This window comes from Ursus arctos, unplaced genomic scaffold, assembly GCF_023065955.2.
Source record: "Ursus arctos isolate Adak ecotype North America unplaced genomic scaffold, UrsArc2.0 scaffold_8, whole genome shotgun sequence".
NCBI classification, from domain to species: domain Eukaryota; kingdom Metazoa; phylum Chordata; class Mammalia; order Carnivora; family Ursidae; genus Ursus; species Ursus arctos.
The window spans coordinates 34488317-34505625 of NW_026623100.1; the positions used below are offsets into that span (position 1 = coordinate 34488317).

The following is a 17309-nucleotide window of genomic DNA, read 5'->3' on the forward strand; positions in this document are numbered from 1 at the left end:
CCCCCCAAAATAGCTTGATTTAGAAAGAACCCCCTAATTTTAAACGCAGGGATGTAAGGGAACATCAGAGATAAGGTTCATGGAATCCAGTGGTTTTCAACCTGGTTGAAACTTGTGATCACCTGAGGAGCTTTAAAACACTGACATGGGGGTGGAGCGGGGAGAGGGGAGGAGGGCTGGGTGACTCAGTCGACTGAGTGCCCAACTCTTGGTTTTGGCTCAAGACATGATCTCAGGGTGGTGGGATCAAGCCCCGCATCAGGCTCTGTGCTCAGCGGGGAGTTTGCTGAAGATTCTCTCTCCGTCTCTCTCCCCGCCCACACTCTCTCTCTGTAAAATTAATAAATCTTAAAAAACAAAAAACTGACCCTCGGATCCCACCCCAAAGGTTTTATTTCATTGATCTGGGATGAGGTCTGTGCATTGGGATTTTAGAAGCTCCCCAGGTGGTTCTAACAGCAACTAGGGTTAAGAATCGGTGATCTGGTCCAATTCCCTATTTTTCATCCAAGATAGCATCTTCTCTTTCCTTCTCCATCAGTTTGAAGGCAACTCTCCACACTCCTTCAGAACCTGATGGCCGTGTCTCGCAGGCATAAGGGAAATGGATGATTACTGTCTTCATGGGCTTTCACCAGACCCTTTCCTACCACGAAGATTAACGTTGCCTCGGGCCACTATCGTATTGTTACTGCTTAGGGGAAAAGGATGGAAAGGAAGAACTCTAACTCTGCCTCATATGGTTTTTTTCTGGATGGAATTCAATTGATATATTGACCAGTCTAACCCCTCCCCAGTTGTTTTTACCTCTGCTCGGGCCATCCCCCTTCACGTGCTCTGGGAGGGACCCACTAGAATTGGATGTCTTCTTTGTTTTCAGCTCTTCTGTTTCTCCCAGATCGGACATCGGGAGGCCGGTACATTCCATTACTATCAGCAAGAACAAAAAACTAAGGCACACTCAGCTTGTTTTGCAAAACTGGGCCTCCTTAACCATCAGAAGACACCCAGGAAACACACACGTAAATGTACATAAACAATGTTTGAAACTTATCTGAAGCTCAGCCCCAGAGGTTGTGAAATCCTCTCCTGCAGCTCCAGCCCCTGGCTGCTGTCTGCGCAGCTGTTTCCAATAAGGGAGCAAGGCCGGTCACATGGGCACTGTGTGGCCGAGGCCAGAGTGAGCCGGGCAGGTTATCTCAGAGGGCAGAGCGCATGCTCAGCTCGTCCTTCGAAAGCAGATGAGCCTCCTGTAACGTAAGCAACTCAGAGAAAGGCTCTGTGCTCTGCCTCTCTCTCTCTTTTCCCCATTTTCCACATTCCCTGTATTACCTCTTTCTTCTTCCCTCTTTAACTTGGCTGCCTTCCCTCAAACATTCTTTGATCAAACATCTACTATGCTCCCACTGAGAACCCATCACGGAGCCAGACACTGAAGATACCAGTTAGAACAGGACTGAATTTTGGCTTCCCAGGATTGAGTGTAGGACTTGGAAGAGAAGAGAGAATCAGGCATTGTACCCACCACAGGTGGTTATGGAAGAGCAAACCCATTCACAGTCATTTGGGGAACGACGATGATCTCTATTTACAGAGCAGAAACTGAGGCTGAGGGTAGGTGATTAACTTTGCAAGGGCACACTGCTGGTAATGTGACAGGATTTTTATTCCCTTAGCGCCCATGGTTCTTGGTCATGCCGCTTCAAAGAATGAAGAGGTGGACCAGACGAAGAGGGGTGGGCAGCAAGGCAAAGTTTATTGAGCGATAGTACGAAGCTCCCAGAGACGGAGGGGACCCCAGAAGGTTGCCGTTTTGGCGTTCAAATTTAGGGGTTTTTATAAGCTCTTTTACAGAACGACCTTGAGCAAGCTGAGTGGGGGCGCCCTGCGGATTGGCTGCTAAGGGGTGCCAATCAGGACTTTGATCACACACCTGTCTACCTACTGGGTTATTGTTCACGTGTCGACGGTCTTTTGGGCTGACATGTGGAGACGAACTGCCTCCACTTGTGATAGTGACCGATGTTTTATGGTTAGCTGTTTGGTCTCAGGATGTCTTGCAAAAGTCAGTTCTGCAGAGGCTGCTGGACGGGATGCTATCGTGGTCTCGGCTAAGCTGTCAAACAGGATGCTCGTGCGGTTTCGTCCTAGCATCCCGGCTCCCCGTTTTCTTGTTGGGGACCCTGGCCCTGACTACCCGAGTGTCCGACCAACTCCTAACAGTAAGGGGCAGATCGGGGGCTTGAATTCAAGACTATCAGATACTAGGGGTTCCTCAAGCCCTTCACGCATTCAGAAGATACTGGTTGACCATTTGCTCTGAGATGAGCACCGCGTGTGTGCGGCTGCTCACTGATTACTACGCAGTGTCCTCGCCCCTGACGACCAGGGCCAAACAGTCACGTCTCCAAACATCGCCCGTGTGAAAGGCTGTGTGAGGGAGCGGAGCACACGAGGTGTGGGGGATGCACCCAGAAAGGGCATTTCACCAGACTGGAGTAAAAACCAGCGTCTAGGAGTGACATGCTGGGAACAGGAGAGTTGAGCAGGGAGGCTATCCTAGAGAGAAGGAAGCTGGAGCAAGCCAGCAGGGTGGGCCTCGCTCCTTCCAGGAGACACGAGGAGTGGGGTACGATGGAGGACAGAATGTGAGGCAGCGAGAGGAGGCCACACAGGGTGTTGGTCACGGGAGCCCACTCCGAAGCCAGTGGAGAACGGCAGCAAGTGTTGCAAGCGGGACGTGATCAGATTTGTGTTCTAGAGCAGTCCCCCTGGCTGGCGTGGAGGTGGCCGTGTCGAGGGAGGGTGAGCCGAAGCGTGGCGGGCGAGGGGGAGAGTCTGGATCTCAGAGGTGCTGAGCAAACTCAGCGACTGGATTTGGTAACTGGGTTGGAGAATGAGAGGGAAGCGTCAGGAAGGACCTCCAGAGTTTGGTGTGAGCTGGCAGTGATGCCATCAGGATGAGGGCAGGAAGGAGAGAGCTTTGGGAGGGAAGACCAGGACTTGGCCTCAGAACTTGGCAAGCTGGAGGCACCGGGGGGCATCCAGGCAGAGACGGCCAGGCACGGGGCCGGGAGGCGCTCCCTCTCGGGGGCGTGCACGTGCAGGGCTGGCACCGGCAGGGTCCTGGGAGGGAGTGCCTCTTAGAGTCTGTGCCCGAGATGCCCCACCAGCCTCGTGCTAGTCCCGGCCTGTGTCCGAGGCCGCTCTGCTTAGTGAGAGTTCTGAGCTGGAGGCCAAGATTTGGGAATCGTCAGCATGGCAGCTGTCCCTAATGTGAGGTAGAGGAGGAACCAGGGAGCCTGTGGAGACAGAGAAGAGAAATAGGTTAAGCAGTGAACCCCAAGGGTCATGTCCTACAAGCTGTGGGGGAGAAAGAAATAGGGAACAAGAAGGAAACTAAGAAAGACCAGCCAGAGAAAGAAAAGGTGCAACAGAAGAGGGTGGGGTGTTGGAAACTGAGAGAGGAAGACACATCACTGAGGAACATGGAGTCAACAGTGTCAAGTGATGTAAAATTCCGAAGCAAGCCGGCAGCAACCCTCTAATTAGATTAGCACTAAGAACGTTATGGTGACTTTGGTGACCTTGGTGACCTTGGTGACCCAGGTTCAGAGGAATGATGGGGGCAAGAGGAAAGCTTCATGGAAAATGGGGGGGGGGGGGGCAAAGCAGTAGCTGCTCAGTCTAGTGGGTTCTCCCAGTGTGATCACCCTCGGTGACATTCTTGTCACCGTTTCTCGAGCTCACCAAAAATGGGTTTGCTTAGTTAATAGAGTTTTTGCCCTGTCTTATTTTTTCCTCATTCAGTCGTGATCTTACTGTATATGATTTAGTATTGAATTCTTTCATTTAATTTAATCCTATAAGCATAAGGGGGGAACAATTGTTTAAATCACTTTGGTTCCTAAGCAATTAAAACAATTAAAAATCACTGTTTCATGTGTGCTGATAAGACATTCCTTCCTGCCTATTGGCAATTTTAAAGCAGATGCGTGTCTGCGTAAAGAAATCAACATTCCCACTTGAACTGCTCGTTGGTGAAACAACAGATCAAACCGGCTTAAGTGCCAGCATGTCCAATTTCTAACACACACCCAAACGACCTGGGGAGAATGGATAACCTGGGCATCCAGAATAAAAAGGTTAGTTGACATTCTATGGGAAGTTCACCTAGATTGTGCAGTTCTTTTTTTTTTTTTTTAAGATTTTATTAAGTAATCTCTACACTCAATGTGGGGCTCGAACTCACAACCCCAAGATCAAGCGTCCCACGCTCCACCGTATGGGCCAGCAAGGCGCCGCAATCCTGCGGTTCTTCCCAGTCATTTCCCTTTCCCAGAGAAGCCTTTTGCACTTGAAACTCCTAACTTCAGTTTTCCCCTGAATTTGCTTCATTACGTCTCTAGTAAAGTCCTCTGTTCTGACAACACTGATTGTCGAAAATAAAATGAACGGAGCAAACCCAAGAGCTGGAAATGTTTACCCCATTCGCTAAGCATGATCAACGTCAGCGAACGGCTGCTGGGGTGCCATGCAGGGCTCTGTGGAAAAAGCAGACAAGCATGAGATGTGGTCTTGACATCAGAGTAATGGACAGACTGGTTCAGGAGACAGAACACATTCCCTGGGCAGACCAAGTGAGAGCTGAAGGGACTAAGAGCAGCAGAGAAAGGGCCATCGTGGGCAGCCTGAGGGAACAGGAGGCCTCCCCAGGGACTGGGAGGACTTGCCCTGGGCGGGAGAGGCAAGTTGGGAGTTAGTCAAGCAGCCAGGGTGTGGAAGGGCTGAGGTAGCAGGTGTGCGGAGCCAGGATGTGGCCCCGGAGTGCCTGTGGCCAACAGTGAGGATTACTCCAGGCCGGAAAGGAGGGAGTACGTGGTCACCCCCACAGGCTGCAAGGTGCACATGAATGAGATTTCACCACCTTGGTGGACAGACGAAAAAGTGTGCACCTAATTCTATAACCATTGCGAGCTAATCTTCATCTGGGATAAATGTGACGGTGCCAAAGTGTATTGTATTTTAGAAATTTTTTCTAATACAAGTTTGACTAGATATTAATGGCGTTTTTAATTTACATGTACAATTGGGCCACAGGTGTCTTGTCTTAGAGAGCAGCCAGATGACAATTGTTCTACCAAAGCTCAGGAACAATCAGTCTAATGTGTTGAGAATCAGTTAACAGGCTGTTGCACTGACCCATGCGTGGATCAGAAGGCTTGAATTTAAATGGTGACACATGAATGAAAAGACAGAGATGGTTCTATCTGAAACTGGCTGCAGCATTGTGCTGAGAAAGAGATCAATGGTTTTAGCATCGGGAGGCCCAAGTTAAATCCCGGGGCTACCTTGTGGCTTCAGTTAAGCTTCTCAGCCTCACCGAGCTTCACTTTCCTCGGGCACAAAAGTGATCTAATAATCCCTACTTCTTTAGGTGTTGTCAGGATTCAATAAAATGACAAATGTAAATAATTCAAGTAGATGGGAGTTCATTTTCTTCCCTTCCTTCCCCCGGGAAATTGCAGTCGATTTCAGAGAAGTTTGTTACATCTCAGCAAGAATAAAAACTTCTCTGAATTAGTCTCTTATGTTTAAATCAGCATTGACTTAAGAGAACCAAGTTATCTACAAATTGAAGTCTTTATGTCATAGTCGATCTTTTCTTGCCCACTAGAAAATAATTTTATATTGGCTTTTTACACTGAGGATCTTCAAAATTTCTATCCGTGTCCCACACCAGCCTGGAAGTGCCCAGCGAATTTGGAGAAAACGTCCAATTTGCTGGCCACTGACTCCTGACCTTTTTAACCTTTTGTAAGAATAGATCATTTAAGAAAAAGAAAAGAAAAGCAAATTATAGGAAATGTTCCTAGAGGGTGTGATTTATTTTGGCAGAGTACCCTTCTTGGATATTTGAATTCTCAGTAGTATTTATTCGGTTCTCACCCTTGGAAATCTTTCCTTCACTGTCTCCTTGGAGAGGGACATGAGTACTTAGAATTCTTGGCTCACTTTCCTGAATTTAAAAGAGAAAAAGTTCAAGACACCCTATGTCCCCAGTGAAAACCAAACTGTACCCAAAACCTGCAAAGTTGACTATTTTCAGAGAAGTCAAACCCAAAGAGTTGATGCTGCAAAATATACCACCCTGAGTTGTTGTTGTTTTGTTTTGTTTTGTTTTGTTTTTTGTTTTTGTTTTTTTTTTTGGCACCAACTTCCTTCCCCACAGTCGGAGGTCTCTCTACATAAATGGATGTGCAAGCAGCTGGTGTGGTTGAGGGCTCTCCCCCTCCCTTCACTCCCTTCGCCTCTCTCTTCCAGTCCCCACAGTTTAACCCCCCTTTCTCCACACCAGTACACACTCACACACCCATCGTCGTCATCATCATCATTTCATAGCTTCCCTTAGGACTTTCACGTTTGAGTTGCCTCATCTCCCAAACAGCTGCAGCAACAGAAGGTCAGGTCCTGGTATCAAGTTGCAAATAGCAAACAGAGAAGTAAATCCAAGACGGGGCTGGCTGATAAGGACACCTCTGTTCAAATTCTCTGACCTCATTTTTTCCTTCCAAACAGAATCGGGATTGAGCGAGGCAGGGGTTGGTTCTAGAGTCAGAATCGCACCCAAGTACATAACATTTTAGGAAGTTCGCTACTTGGTTCAAACACGATGTTTATGTCTAGCCGCTCGGCTGCCACCAGCCTGTCCCTCCAGCTGAGGACGTTGGGAAAGATCATCTCCAGGGACAGTCTGCGACCCCGCGATAGGCCTCACTCGGTTGAGAATCCTCCTAACCCCAGCTGGTGGGAGTTCTGCTCTGGCCCGAAGTGTGGCTTGAATTATAGATGGCAAAAGCTGACCTAGGAGATGGCCTTCCAGAATTCACAGTGTGGAGAGGAGCCAGCCTCCTGTAGGACATCCAGCACTCCCAGATACATTTTCTTATCTTCTCCCTAGCACCACCTTACTTTCCCTCCTTTTTGCATCTTAGAAAGATGAGGCTCGGATAAGAAGGCCCCTGCTCTGTTCAAGATCACAAAGGGAATTAGTGGAAGTGGCAAGACGAGACCCCTTCGCTGCCTGGCTGCCCTTCCATCCTCACCCCAGGCTGGGAGAGGAGGGTGGGGATTGTGAATGGGTTTGGTCTCTTGAAGAGAAGGTAGAAGAAGACCCAACTTTGGAAAGCAGAGAGAGCCCTTGTCACCCAATCACCTCCCTTCTGTCCTCCTACCTCTCCCACCTCCCAACACCTTTCCATTTGTATCCTGCCCAAGGTGACATAACCACTAACGCCCTCCCACACTCGCCGGCTCTCCTGCACAGTGTGCTGTCTCCCGAAGTACGTCGTGCTCTTTGCCCTTCCTGATTCCACCTCTCCCTGCCTCCCCTTACCCACCAACACCATGCGTAGGACAGAGCGCGCCCACTCATTCCCCCATCAGGTCTCAAGCCTTCTCTATAGCAGGTACCAAGCTGTGCGGCAGGGAGTTGGCATGAATGAGGGGGGGTCCCCGCCCTTGTGGGGTGTACAGCAGAGAAGACAGGAAGCCACTGAGTTGTACTTGATATGTTATGTGGAATGGCAGGGGGAGTTTGGGATTCTATGGGAGCATAGAGCAAGGAGCTAGAACCCGGACTAGAGGCTCCAGGAAGACTTAGAAAAGCAGAGCCCATTTGACTGAGACCTGAAGGATGAGCTCTCCCAGTGAAGTAAGAGATGAGCGCTTCTGGTTGGAGGAACAGCAGGTGTGAAGCCCCAGGTAGGAGAGGAACAGAAGGAGGAGGCCCAGGCTGACCTTGGAGAGAGGAAGGGGAAAGCAGTCTCACCCCCCTCCCAGCTCTGGCTTCTCCACCCTTCTGTCTGCTCCCATCTTTTGGGTGCTCAGCACGCAGCTGCAGCCCCACTTTCTCCAAGACCCTCCCCCAACCCCAGCTCATCGTCTGGCCCCTCCTTCCACTGTGCTCACAGCTACTGCCATGCAGCTCAGCACCTTTTTAGCTTAAGGTCAATACTGACTTTCCTTCCTGAATAAGCTGTGATTTTAGGAAAGAGACCACAGCTCCTTTTTTTTTTTTTTTTTTTTCATTTTCTCTCATAGCCCTGAGGACGTGGCGCAGTTTGCTTTCTTGTCCCAGGAATTGTCACTTTCTGCAACCCCCAAGTGGTCACAGCTGTTTGTGAACGTTTATGATGTTCCCTATATAGACACCTGCATTTGCATTTTCCTAGTGGGCAAAGAGGCCTCAATAAACCCTCTGCTTTGTAATGAAGAGACAGTGTTCATACTGTCTTCTAGGAGCGTCTTCCAGTAAAATGAGGCTTAATAAGGGTTATTAAAACATTAGAATTTCATTACAACTTTGACTTCTTAAAAACAGTTTAGGAGAAAAAAACAACTCTCTGACTTTCCTAGTCTCACTTTACAAATTCATTCTTATGATATTTGCTTAACGTTTCCACGTTTTTCTTTTTTTTTTTTTTTTTTTGGCTAATACCATTGGGAGCAAAGTCGCGTTCAGAATCCACGATGCTAACCAGGTTAGCTCCGGGGGATGCTTACTCCTCCAGCACTCGGCCCCTCTCTGCCTTCTTGTGCTTGCTCCCCACGTCTGGACTGGGTTGCCCCATTGAAGAGCATGGCCTCAGAGGGTGAAGCCTAGGCTCTGGCCGCGGTCACGGGCATACCGACTTTTCAAGGCCTCTGACTTGAATACAAGTTCTAAATGGGAGTGAATCTTGAGTCAGGTTTTCCGTATTCTCTACTGCTCACTGATGGTGATGTGTAACGGCAAATTCCTAAATGTCACAGCGTCTGGAAAATTGGACACCATAACAGACATTCACCTTTAGTGGCACAACTAATAAAAGTGAGCCCACTGGAAATTCCACAGTGGGGTCATCCCTTTTGCTACACAAGACGGTGTACCCCTTCTTTCTCTTTCTAGCAAGGAAAGTAGTTCTGATTAAGAAAGGTGCAGTTTCTTCGACATGGAGGTAGAGACAAATAGAAAGGAGACTGAGTGTCTTGGCCTTTGGTGGTGGGAGCAAGATGACCAGAGTCCCTGAAGCCATTGCTTCAGTGACCCCACCATGTCTGTAGACCTAGGAGTGCTACGTGGTTCTCCAAAGATAGCCAAGGCATCAGCAGAACGGAGGCTTGTGAACAGTAAGCACCCCTCTAAATGAGGAAAAATTCCATGAGAGCTCCCCATAGCGCATGGTCCCCCCCTGCACCCCATCAGCTGCACTAGGCTGTCCTACACCACATCCTCTGTTGGTGGCCTCTGTTGCAGATATGTTTGCTAATGGATCAAAACAGCATCTCTTAGCAAAATTGGACCTTACAGGTAATTAGCATCAAGCCAATAATCCACATGTCTGCAGTCCACACCAAGCCACTCCAAAGCAACACAGATGGAGGCTTCTGAAATGTTTAACCTGCCCACGGGAAAATTCCAGTCTCATCCAGCAGCACAGCTGTGCTTTCAGCTAGCTGCGGACTGTAACGCTGGAAGGAGTGTTCTGCCCTCAGAGGATCATCCATGGCCAGGTTTTGTTGCCTTTCCTTTATAAAATTCACCCAACCCAGGTCCAAACAGTCCAAGACGATATAGTGGATTTATGTGTCGAAGGAGAACAATAATCTTTGGATAACTTTATTCTGTAATACTTTTCTTGCTCTCGCCAGCCCATTCTTTTGAGGACATGCTTCGTTTTAATCCATCTCCAAGCTGACTTCTTTTGTTTTTAATGGCAACAATGTGATTATTGACATTCTCTAGCTTTGTAAACCGTGGAACAAACTGTCCCTCCCTGAAGAAACACAGCTTCTCGTAAATCTTCCCCAGAAACACCAGGGTTAGAGGAGAGAAGCATGACTCGATTTTAAATGAGTAATCTTCCCAACTGTCACTTCCAGAAGGTAGACAAATGCAGAGATGATAGACAGACAGATGCAGTTTCAACTATAGTTTTACATGCCTTTGAAAGTCCATTGAGATCAGAAGATAAAAAGTCTTTCCCTGACAGGAATTTAAAGTGAAGATTATCCCTTTAGGCTCTTCACAGTCGTGGAAGAGCAGACCAGGGCCTTCGTCCATGTGCAGAAGAACAGTAAGCAACTGGGTGGGACGACAAGTGGAGTCCCATTTTTAAAAATTATTTGTGACCCCCTCTCTTCTCCCCCACAAATAGCAAAAGATGTTTTTAGGTCGTAAACACCCCAAAAGTAGTCTAGAGCAATACCGTCCAGTAAGGCAGCCACTAGTCACATGTGGCTATTAAACACTCAAAGTGTGGCTGGTCAGAAATGAAGTGAAATGCAGGAAGTATAAAATAAACTCTGGATTTTCAAAGATGTAGTATGAAAAAAAAAAGAAAACAAAATATCTTTTCAGTAATTTTTATGTTGATTACATGTTGAAATGATAACCTTCTGGACATACTGGGTTAAATAAGCTGTGTTATTAAAATGCACTCCCCTGTTTCTTTTCACTTTTCACACACGTGGCTACTAGAGAACTAAAAACTACCCATGTGGTTTGCGTCCTGTTTCTACTGGACCGCACTGGTCTAGAGGACTGGCCTGGAAGACACTGGTGAGGAAAGGAATGACATGACTTCCTACAGGCGCGGAGGCCTCCAACCATTTGTATTTTGTGGACACAGTGAGAATTTCAGAAATTATGAGTATCTGCCCGCCCTTCCTGGTTGTCTGCTGGGTCAGCTGTGACTTTGCCTTTCTGGGCCAGTCCCTGTCCTGAACTTTGCGTGCTTAGCAGAAGTCTTGCAAACCCTGTAAGTTAGGGTTTTGTTTGCAGCAAACAAGCATTGTGCTAAACCATTCGTAGACGACCCGCTTCTGGGTTGGGGTTTCATACGTGGCAGAGCAGCTCCCTTGCGGCGATCTATTGAAAGTCAGCCCTTGATACAAGAGTTTGCAAGAAAAAAAAAAAGAAAAAGGAAAAGGAAAGAAATGAAGCAAACATTTAAGGAGGTCTCTCTACTGCTTCTTTTCTCCACTATCATCATAGGGAAGAAAGGACTTGCAGCAGCTAAGCCTCTGTTCTAGGTTTGTGTACATTTATGGGATTACCTTCTCTAGCTTTGAAAAATTCCTAGAAAGCAACTAGCATCCCCATCTTACCAGCATGGAAACCGACTTGACTTGAGCAATAATGATCACGAGTACCAGCCAAGAGCCATATAATTTGCAATTACTTGTAATGCATTTTTTCCGATGACCCTTCGTTGTAGGAGTTCTCATTACCATTTTGCAGATGAGGAAATTGTCTTTACATAGGACTCCAGCACTTAGCCTCGACAACTGATAAACGCAAAAACTAGCATTTACTCATTCAACATGTATTTACTTGTCCTTCTAAGCCCTGGTGAACCAGGGGCCATGGTGCTTTCATGGCATTTACACTCGGGGATCCCCAGCATCCTGGTGGTGTACCAGGAACTCAAGTATAGTTGTCCCCCTTGTCCGGAGGGGGGGTATGTTCCAACACCCCCAATAGATGTCTGAACCCACAGAGAGTACTCCCTATATATTCTATATATACTGTGTTTTTTCCTATACTTATATCCCTATGATAAAGTTTAATTCCTAAATTAGGCACAATAAGAGATTGACAACAATAATAATAAAATAAAGCAATTATAACAATATACTGTAATAAAACTTATGTGATTGTGGTCTCCCTTCAAAACACCCTATTGTACTGTACTCACCCTTCTTGTGATGAGGGAAGTGGATAAAATGCCTGCGTGATGAGATGAAGGGAAGCGAATGGTGGAGGCGTGGTGACGTAGTGTTAGGCTACTATTGACCTTCTGTTTTTTTTTTAAAGATTTTATTTATTTATTTGACAGAGAACAGCCAGCGAGAGAGGGAACACAAGCAGGGGGAGTGGGAGAGGAAGAAGCAGGCTCCTAGCGGAGGAGCCTGATGTGGGCCTCGATCCCAGTATGCTGGGATCACGTCCTGAGCCGAAGGCAGACGCCTAAAGGCTGCACCACCCAGGCGCCCCCAGGCTACTACTGACCTTCTGACAATACATCAGAAGGTCTGCTTTTGGAGCGGTGGTTGACCGGAGGCGGGGAACTGAGATCATGGAACACGAAACCACAGATAAGGGGGTCTACTGGGGGATGGCAGGAGAGAAGGAGAATGGGTATCTTGCCTGCATGCTCAGAAAAGCCCTGTCCTTGGTGAGGTTGACGTTGAAGGTGAGATCTGAATGACAAGAAGGAATGGGCCATGTCAAGATCAGAGGACAAACCGCTAGTGCCAAGCCTACAAGGCTAGAGAGGGTGTGGCACGTCAGAGAAAGTCAGACGCCAGTGCCAGTCTGGAGTCATGGGAGATGGGTGGGCAGGGAGGCCAGAGAGGAAGGCTGGGGCCATGACAGGCAGGGCTTGTAAACCAGGAAAGGCATGTGGAGTTTACTCTGGGTGTATTACGAAGAGTTCGCGGTGTGGAGGAGTCATAGAGGAGGGGCATGATCTCATTCATATTCTGCAAAGACCGCCCTTGATGCCGTGGGAAGAATCCCTTGTAGGAAGACTAAAAGGAAGCTAGGAGATGAGTGAGGAGGTTGTGCCAATAGTCCTGCGTGAGAGGCAGCGGTGAAGACGGAGTGGAAGTGGCCAGGAGTGGATGGATTCTGGAAGTGTTATGGAAATCTGGGCGATAAAACTGGTTGATGGATGCCTAATCTTTCTTTTGACCTGATTGTCCATGCAGCCCCGACCCTCAACCTTCTGCAATTCTCTTCCTAACACTCTGTGCTCTGGGAAATCTAATCCCTGCTCACCCAGTGGTGGCCTTTGGATAGTGCCTGAAAACAGAACGAAACTCCAGGAGAGGCCATTGTTTATCACCCCGTTGTTTTGCTATGTTAATTCATCATCCTGCTGGGCGCTTAGCCTCTTCATTGCAGTTGGCGACCTTTAGAAACACATCCATGATGAATAATGAGGCCCTGCTATATTCCAGAATCACTTCAGTGGTAATAAAAGCAAAGTGATTCTATTGTTTCTATCTCATTTGGGGGCTAGCAGGAGACTGAGTCACTTGCACACTCACTTGCCCTGCGACCATTTGGAGACCGAAGAGCAGAAGAAAGTAATGTCATAGATGCCAGTTACCAGCAAAGGTACCAGGCGTTCTGGGGCACAGCACAGGGCAGGCACTCCTGAGTAAGGGACAGAGGCGAGGACGAAGGGAAATCGTATTTAAGAACCAGGTAGTGTGTCAAAAAGTGGTTATTTGTCTGCTGCTGATAGTAAGATGGAGAAGAGCGAGATCATGGGTGGAGGGAGCAAGCCGGAGGCCAGGGTTGGTCCAAAAGGACTGCAGAGAAGAGGTGTGACTTAAGCTTTTCCTTAAAGGATGCTCAGGCTTTGGCTAAACAAGGGAAAGCAGGGAGGATATGAGATCCAGAAGGGTTGTCTGTCAGCAAAAGCTTACACGTGCACGCATCTGTATATGTAACTCCTCCGGCCAGTGAGAACATTTTCTTGGCATGTGCATCGAGCTTTCGTTAATACCCAAGGGCAGTAAATGCTCTCGGGGGTGAGGAATGAAAACTCGCCCTTCACCTACCAACACACTCGATCTCTTCCCAGGAAAACAAGGGGGGATCGACCGAGGTAGCGGGTGTTTGGCACATCTGCATACACTCCACACCCACCTCTCAGATGAGAGGGGAGTTTTTATTCCTTCACAGCAATGAACTTCACTCCCTCTGAAACCTTCACTGGCTCCCACTGCCTGCCCACACAGGTGTGTTTTGCTGAATGCTTATTCCACAACTGCTCATAGGAACAAATAAATTTGGAAAATGTTACAAATAACAATGTTAACTGGGGGGGGGGGGTTCTCTGCAGGACTTCAAAGATGTTTTAATAAACCAGTGTTCATTATTATCATGCAGGATTTCTCAAGCTTATGAATGCCTGATCTGTTGTTGTGGGTTTGTTTGTTTTTTTTTTTAGTTTTTTATTTAAATTGAATTTAGTTAACTGATTTGTTTTTATAGCGTATGGTTTGGGACTAGCACCCTATAGGAGGCACTCTGGGAAATGCTGGGCTACTCAGCATTTCCTCCATCACCCTCCACAGTCAGTCAGACCCTGCCTGCTTCTCCACAAGCCGTGACAAGGCAGACTGCCCTCTGAGGCACTGTTTCAGCTGATTGCCTTACGTATCCCCATCTCTGGAGCTTCACTGATGCTGTGTGCTGGCCCACGTTATCCTGGCCCAGCTTCTCCTTTGCTTGTAACTCAACCCAAGTCTTATCTTCTCCAGAAAGCTCTGCTGGTCCTTCCAGGACTTGGAGCTGCTTCCTGCCTGTGAACCATCATCACAGTGCTTCATGTCCCACTCATCTAGCATTTCATAACTGGTTTCTACCCTATTCTGTCTCTAGTCCCTTGCACATGCTAGATATTAAAGAAGAGGAGAAGTAGGAAGGAGCTAGAAGAAGAAGAGAAGCACAAAGAAAGAGGTCAGGGGGGAGTAGAATGGGAAGAAGGAGGGAGAGGAAGAGCAGAGAAGAGCACAGAGGTGACAAAGAGAAAGAAAGTTCCATAGGATCCTAGACATGGCACTTCCAGTGAGTGCAGGTGGGTGGGACTACTTCTGGGTAAAGAAGATCCATGAAGTTCTCCTTCTATGACCCCAGGGAGTGGATCTGGCCCCGGCCCACTTTGCTGAAGGCCAGGGCCCACTTGTAGGTCATCAGCTCTAACCAGAGGTGCCATATCTGAGAATGGCATCCACGGTGGCCTCTTAACCAACCTGTGTTCTAGAATAATACTTATTATTATTATGTATATAATTGCACGATTAAGAAAACAGTGTATGGATCCCTTTCTTTGTTGTTTCTGTAAACAACATCGTACAGTACGCAATACTAAATATTCAACCGAATAAATAGCCTTCAAAGTAAAAATTACATCATCCTGAAGCTATGGCTTCTACCAAAGCCAGTGCCTTCCTTTTTACACCGGAGAGCCTAAAACCCTCAGAGCAGCTTGAACTGGAGCTTAACCACTGGATTTGTAGCCCAGCGCACTCTCTACCTAGACTGTGTTAAGCTCTGCTTCCCAGGGCTGGAGCGTGTGTGATCTCTCTCTTGGCCAAATGGCCACCTGCCTGAGATGGAGACATAAGAAATATTCCCACGTCTGCTTCGTGCTTCTAACCCACACGCAAATGGCCGCCCATTTAACAAATCTGCTTTCCTAAACCAGAAGTTCTCTTCTTTACCCCGTACACGTAGAAAATGCCAAGCAAGATGGCATATGTTATAAATAAGGTTAAATGGACACCTTCCGAAAGAGCCCATTCTCGGTAAGTTGTCCATCTGTTTCCATTGACTTAGTTACTTTCTGCAACAGCCAGTGGCTTTGCCAGAGTTCCGCCCTGGAAGAGCTCATCCTATGGAAGCATAGCTTGGCGGGTTTGTCAGACCCTGTCTCCAACACTCTGTTAAATGCCCAGATATATTTCTTTTATGCTTGTGCACAAATTCCATTTCAGAGTGTCAAGGCAACACCTAAATCAGTCTCCTGAATGTGGTTTGTGGAAAGAGCCTGCATGCCAAGAGGCCTGGGTTCCAGTCAACATTTCCTCTGACTTTTACAAGTTGTGAGCAGATGACCATGGCCCAGGTGCCAGCAGCCATGGGACGTGGGCGGGGGCATTGAACCCCAAGCCTAGTGGGCCAGTGTGGGGCGTGGGAGAGTGGTCAGCCCAGCATCTCTGGTCCCTCCAGAGGACCCACAATCAGGCGGGGCTCAACCAGAGCAGGTCTGAGGCCAGAGCGAGAGCGGTCTCCACACTAATTCATAGCCAATCATGGAGGAGAAAAAGAGTTGAGTGTGTGTGAGGAACTGAGTGTAAGAGCCTTGTCCCAGAGAGCATTTCTGTGCTGTGAGGAGAAGAAGGAAAAAGGATGCTGGAGTGCCCAGGTTCAGGGAGAGCAAGCCATCCCAGCCCTGTGGATTAGATTAGTTCCTTCTTCCCAGCACCATGTAACTGGGATTCTCTCCTTCTGAGCCCTGCTACCCCGGTATGTGGAACAAGATTTGTAACATGATCAAAATAAGATTTTGTTTTGTATTTCCCTCCACCCTTGTATACTCTATTCACTGAGAGATTTTTCTCCAGCCGCCCGATACAAACTTGGCAGGGCCCAGAACTGTTCAGCCCACTCTTAGGTTTCAGGCGGATCGACAATCAAAAACACACTCTAAATTCAGTAGTTAGAAAGTCCAATCTGAGATTAATCAAGCCCTCAAACCTGACTTAGCGTTAAATCTGCCCTCCTCCTCAGGCTGGGCCAGACTCCCCAGGAAGAGGAGGGCTGTGGGTGTCTCTGTGTTTCTCCACTCTGTTCTTCTCCTCCCATCCCCCACCACAGCTTATTGGCCACTTTCTTATATCTCCTAGGCAGGAACAGGGGAGCAGAGGTAGGGGAAAAATAGCTCCACCTTGAACTGGGACCATTAAGCTGGCTTTGCGCTCTCTGGGCCCAGCATGGGCTTCATGGTGACTTGTTTCTTCCATGGGGTATTCTCTAGAGCTTCCTTCTGGATCCTCTGTCCTGCAGTTTCCTTGCCATGGGCAGAAGTCTCTTTATTCCCAGTGTTTGCTTGTGCCTGCTTCCCCTACCTCTGGATCTGGCAGTCACCTCCATCTTCTTGCTGCTCAAGTGCCTCTATCCCACTCGATGGCCTTGCACAGGACCCAAGAGGACCCCACATTAGACCTCCTTCCACACGACCACCGCTGCTCTACGGGAGACACACACCACACGTGGCCAGGCCAACCCTATCACAGCAGTCTCTACCCCCTTGCCACAGGCTGGTCCCACTTCCTCAGACATGAGAGCTCTGTGTTCTCTGGGTTCAGCCTCATTCACCTCACCACGCTTGAGGGGAAAGCCATGGATGCCTGCCCTCCCCGTGCCCCTCTACCTGGTGGGAGGGCCACTGGGGACTCCCAGCACAGCAGCAGCTCTCTCCAAGAAATACCCCTACCAATCCTCCCCAGCCTGACCCCTTTTAATATCTTCCCTCTGGCTGAGGGGGTCCAAGCCTCATGGGGCCCCTTTACAGACGTTGCCTTGGAAATCTGCTTTGGGTGATTAGGTACCTTGTCAGAATCGCTTGCACCTTGGAGCCTAGTCAAAGCTTCCATTTTAACATGCATTAGACACTTATGTCAGATTTTAATTATGTACTCGTTTAAATATAAGTCCCACGGGGGCATGAACTTCATCTGGTTGA

General features: G+C 48.1%; 1 protein-coding gene across 2 annotated transcripts in view; it reads left to right on the plus strand.

The window, feature by feature from the left end:
- The window catches only part of ANTXR1 (ANTXR cell adhesion molecule 1), a 213204-nt gene that overhangs the window by 167123 nt on the left and 28772 nt on the right, over positions 1-17309 (plus strand). The window contains exon 18 of one of the 2 annotated variants that reach the window (XM_044377552.3): positions 542-10966. The exons of the other annotated variant lie outside the window; for it this stretch is intronic. Within the exon in view, the coding sequence (XP_044233487.2) occupies positions 542-577 (36 nt within the window). The 3' untranslated portion in view covers positions 578-10966. Of the gene's footprint in view, positions 1-541; positions 10967-17309 lie in introns of those variants that run through there. 2 annotated transcript variants of the gene reach the window in all.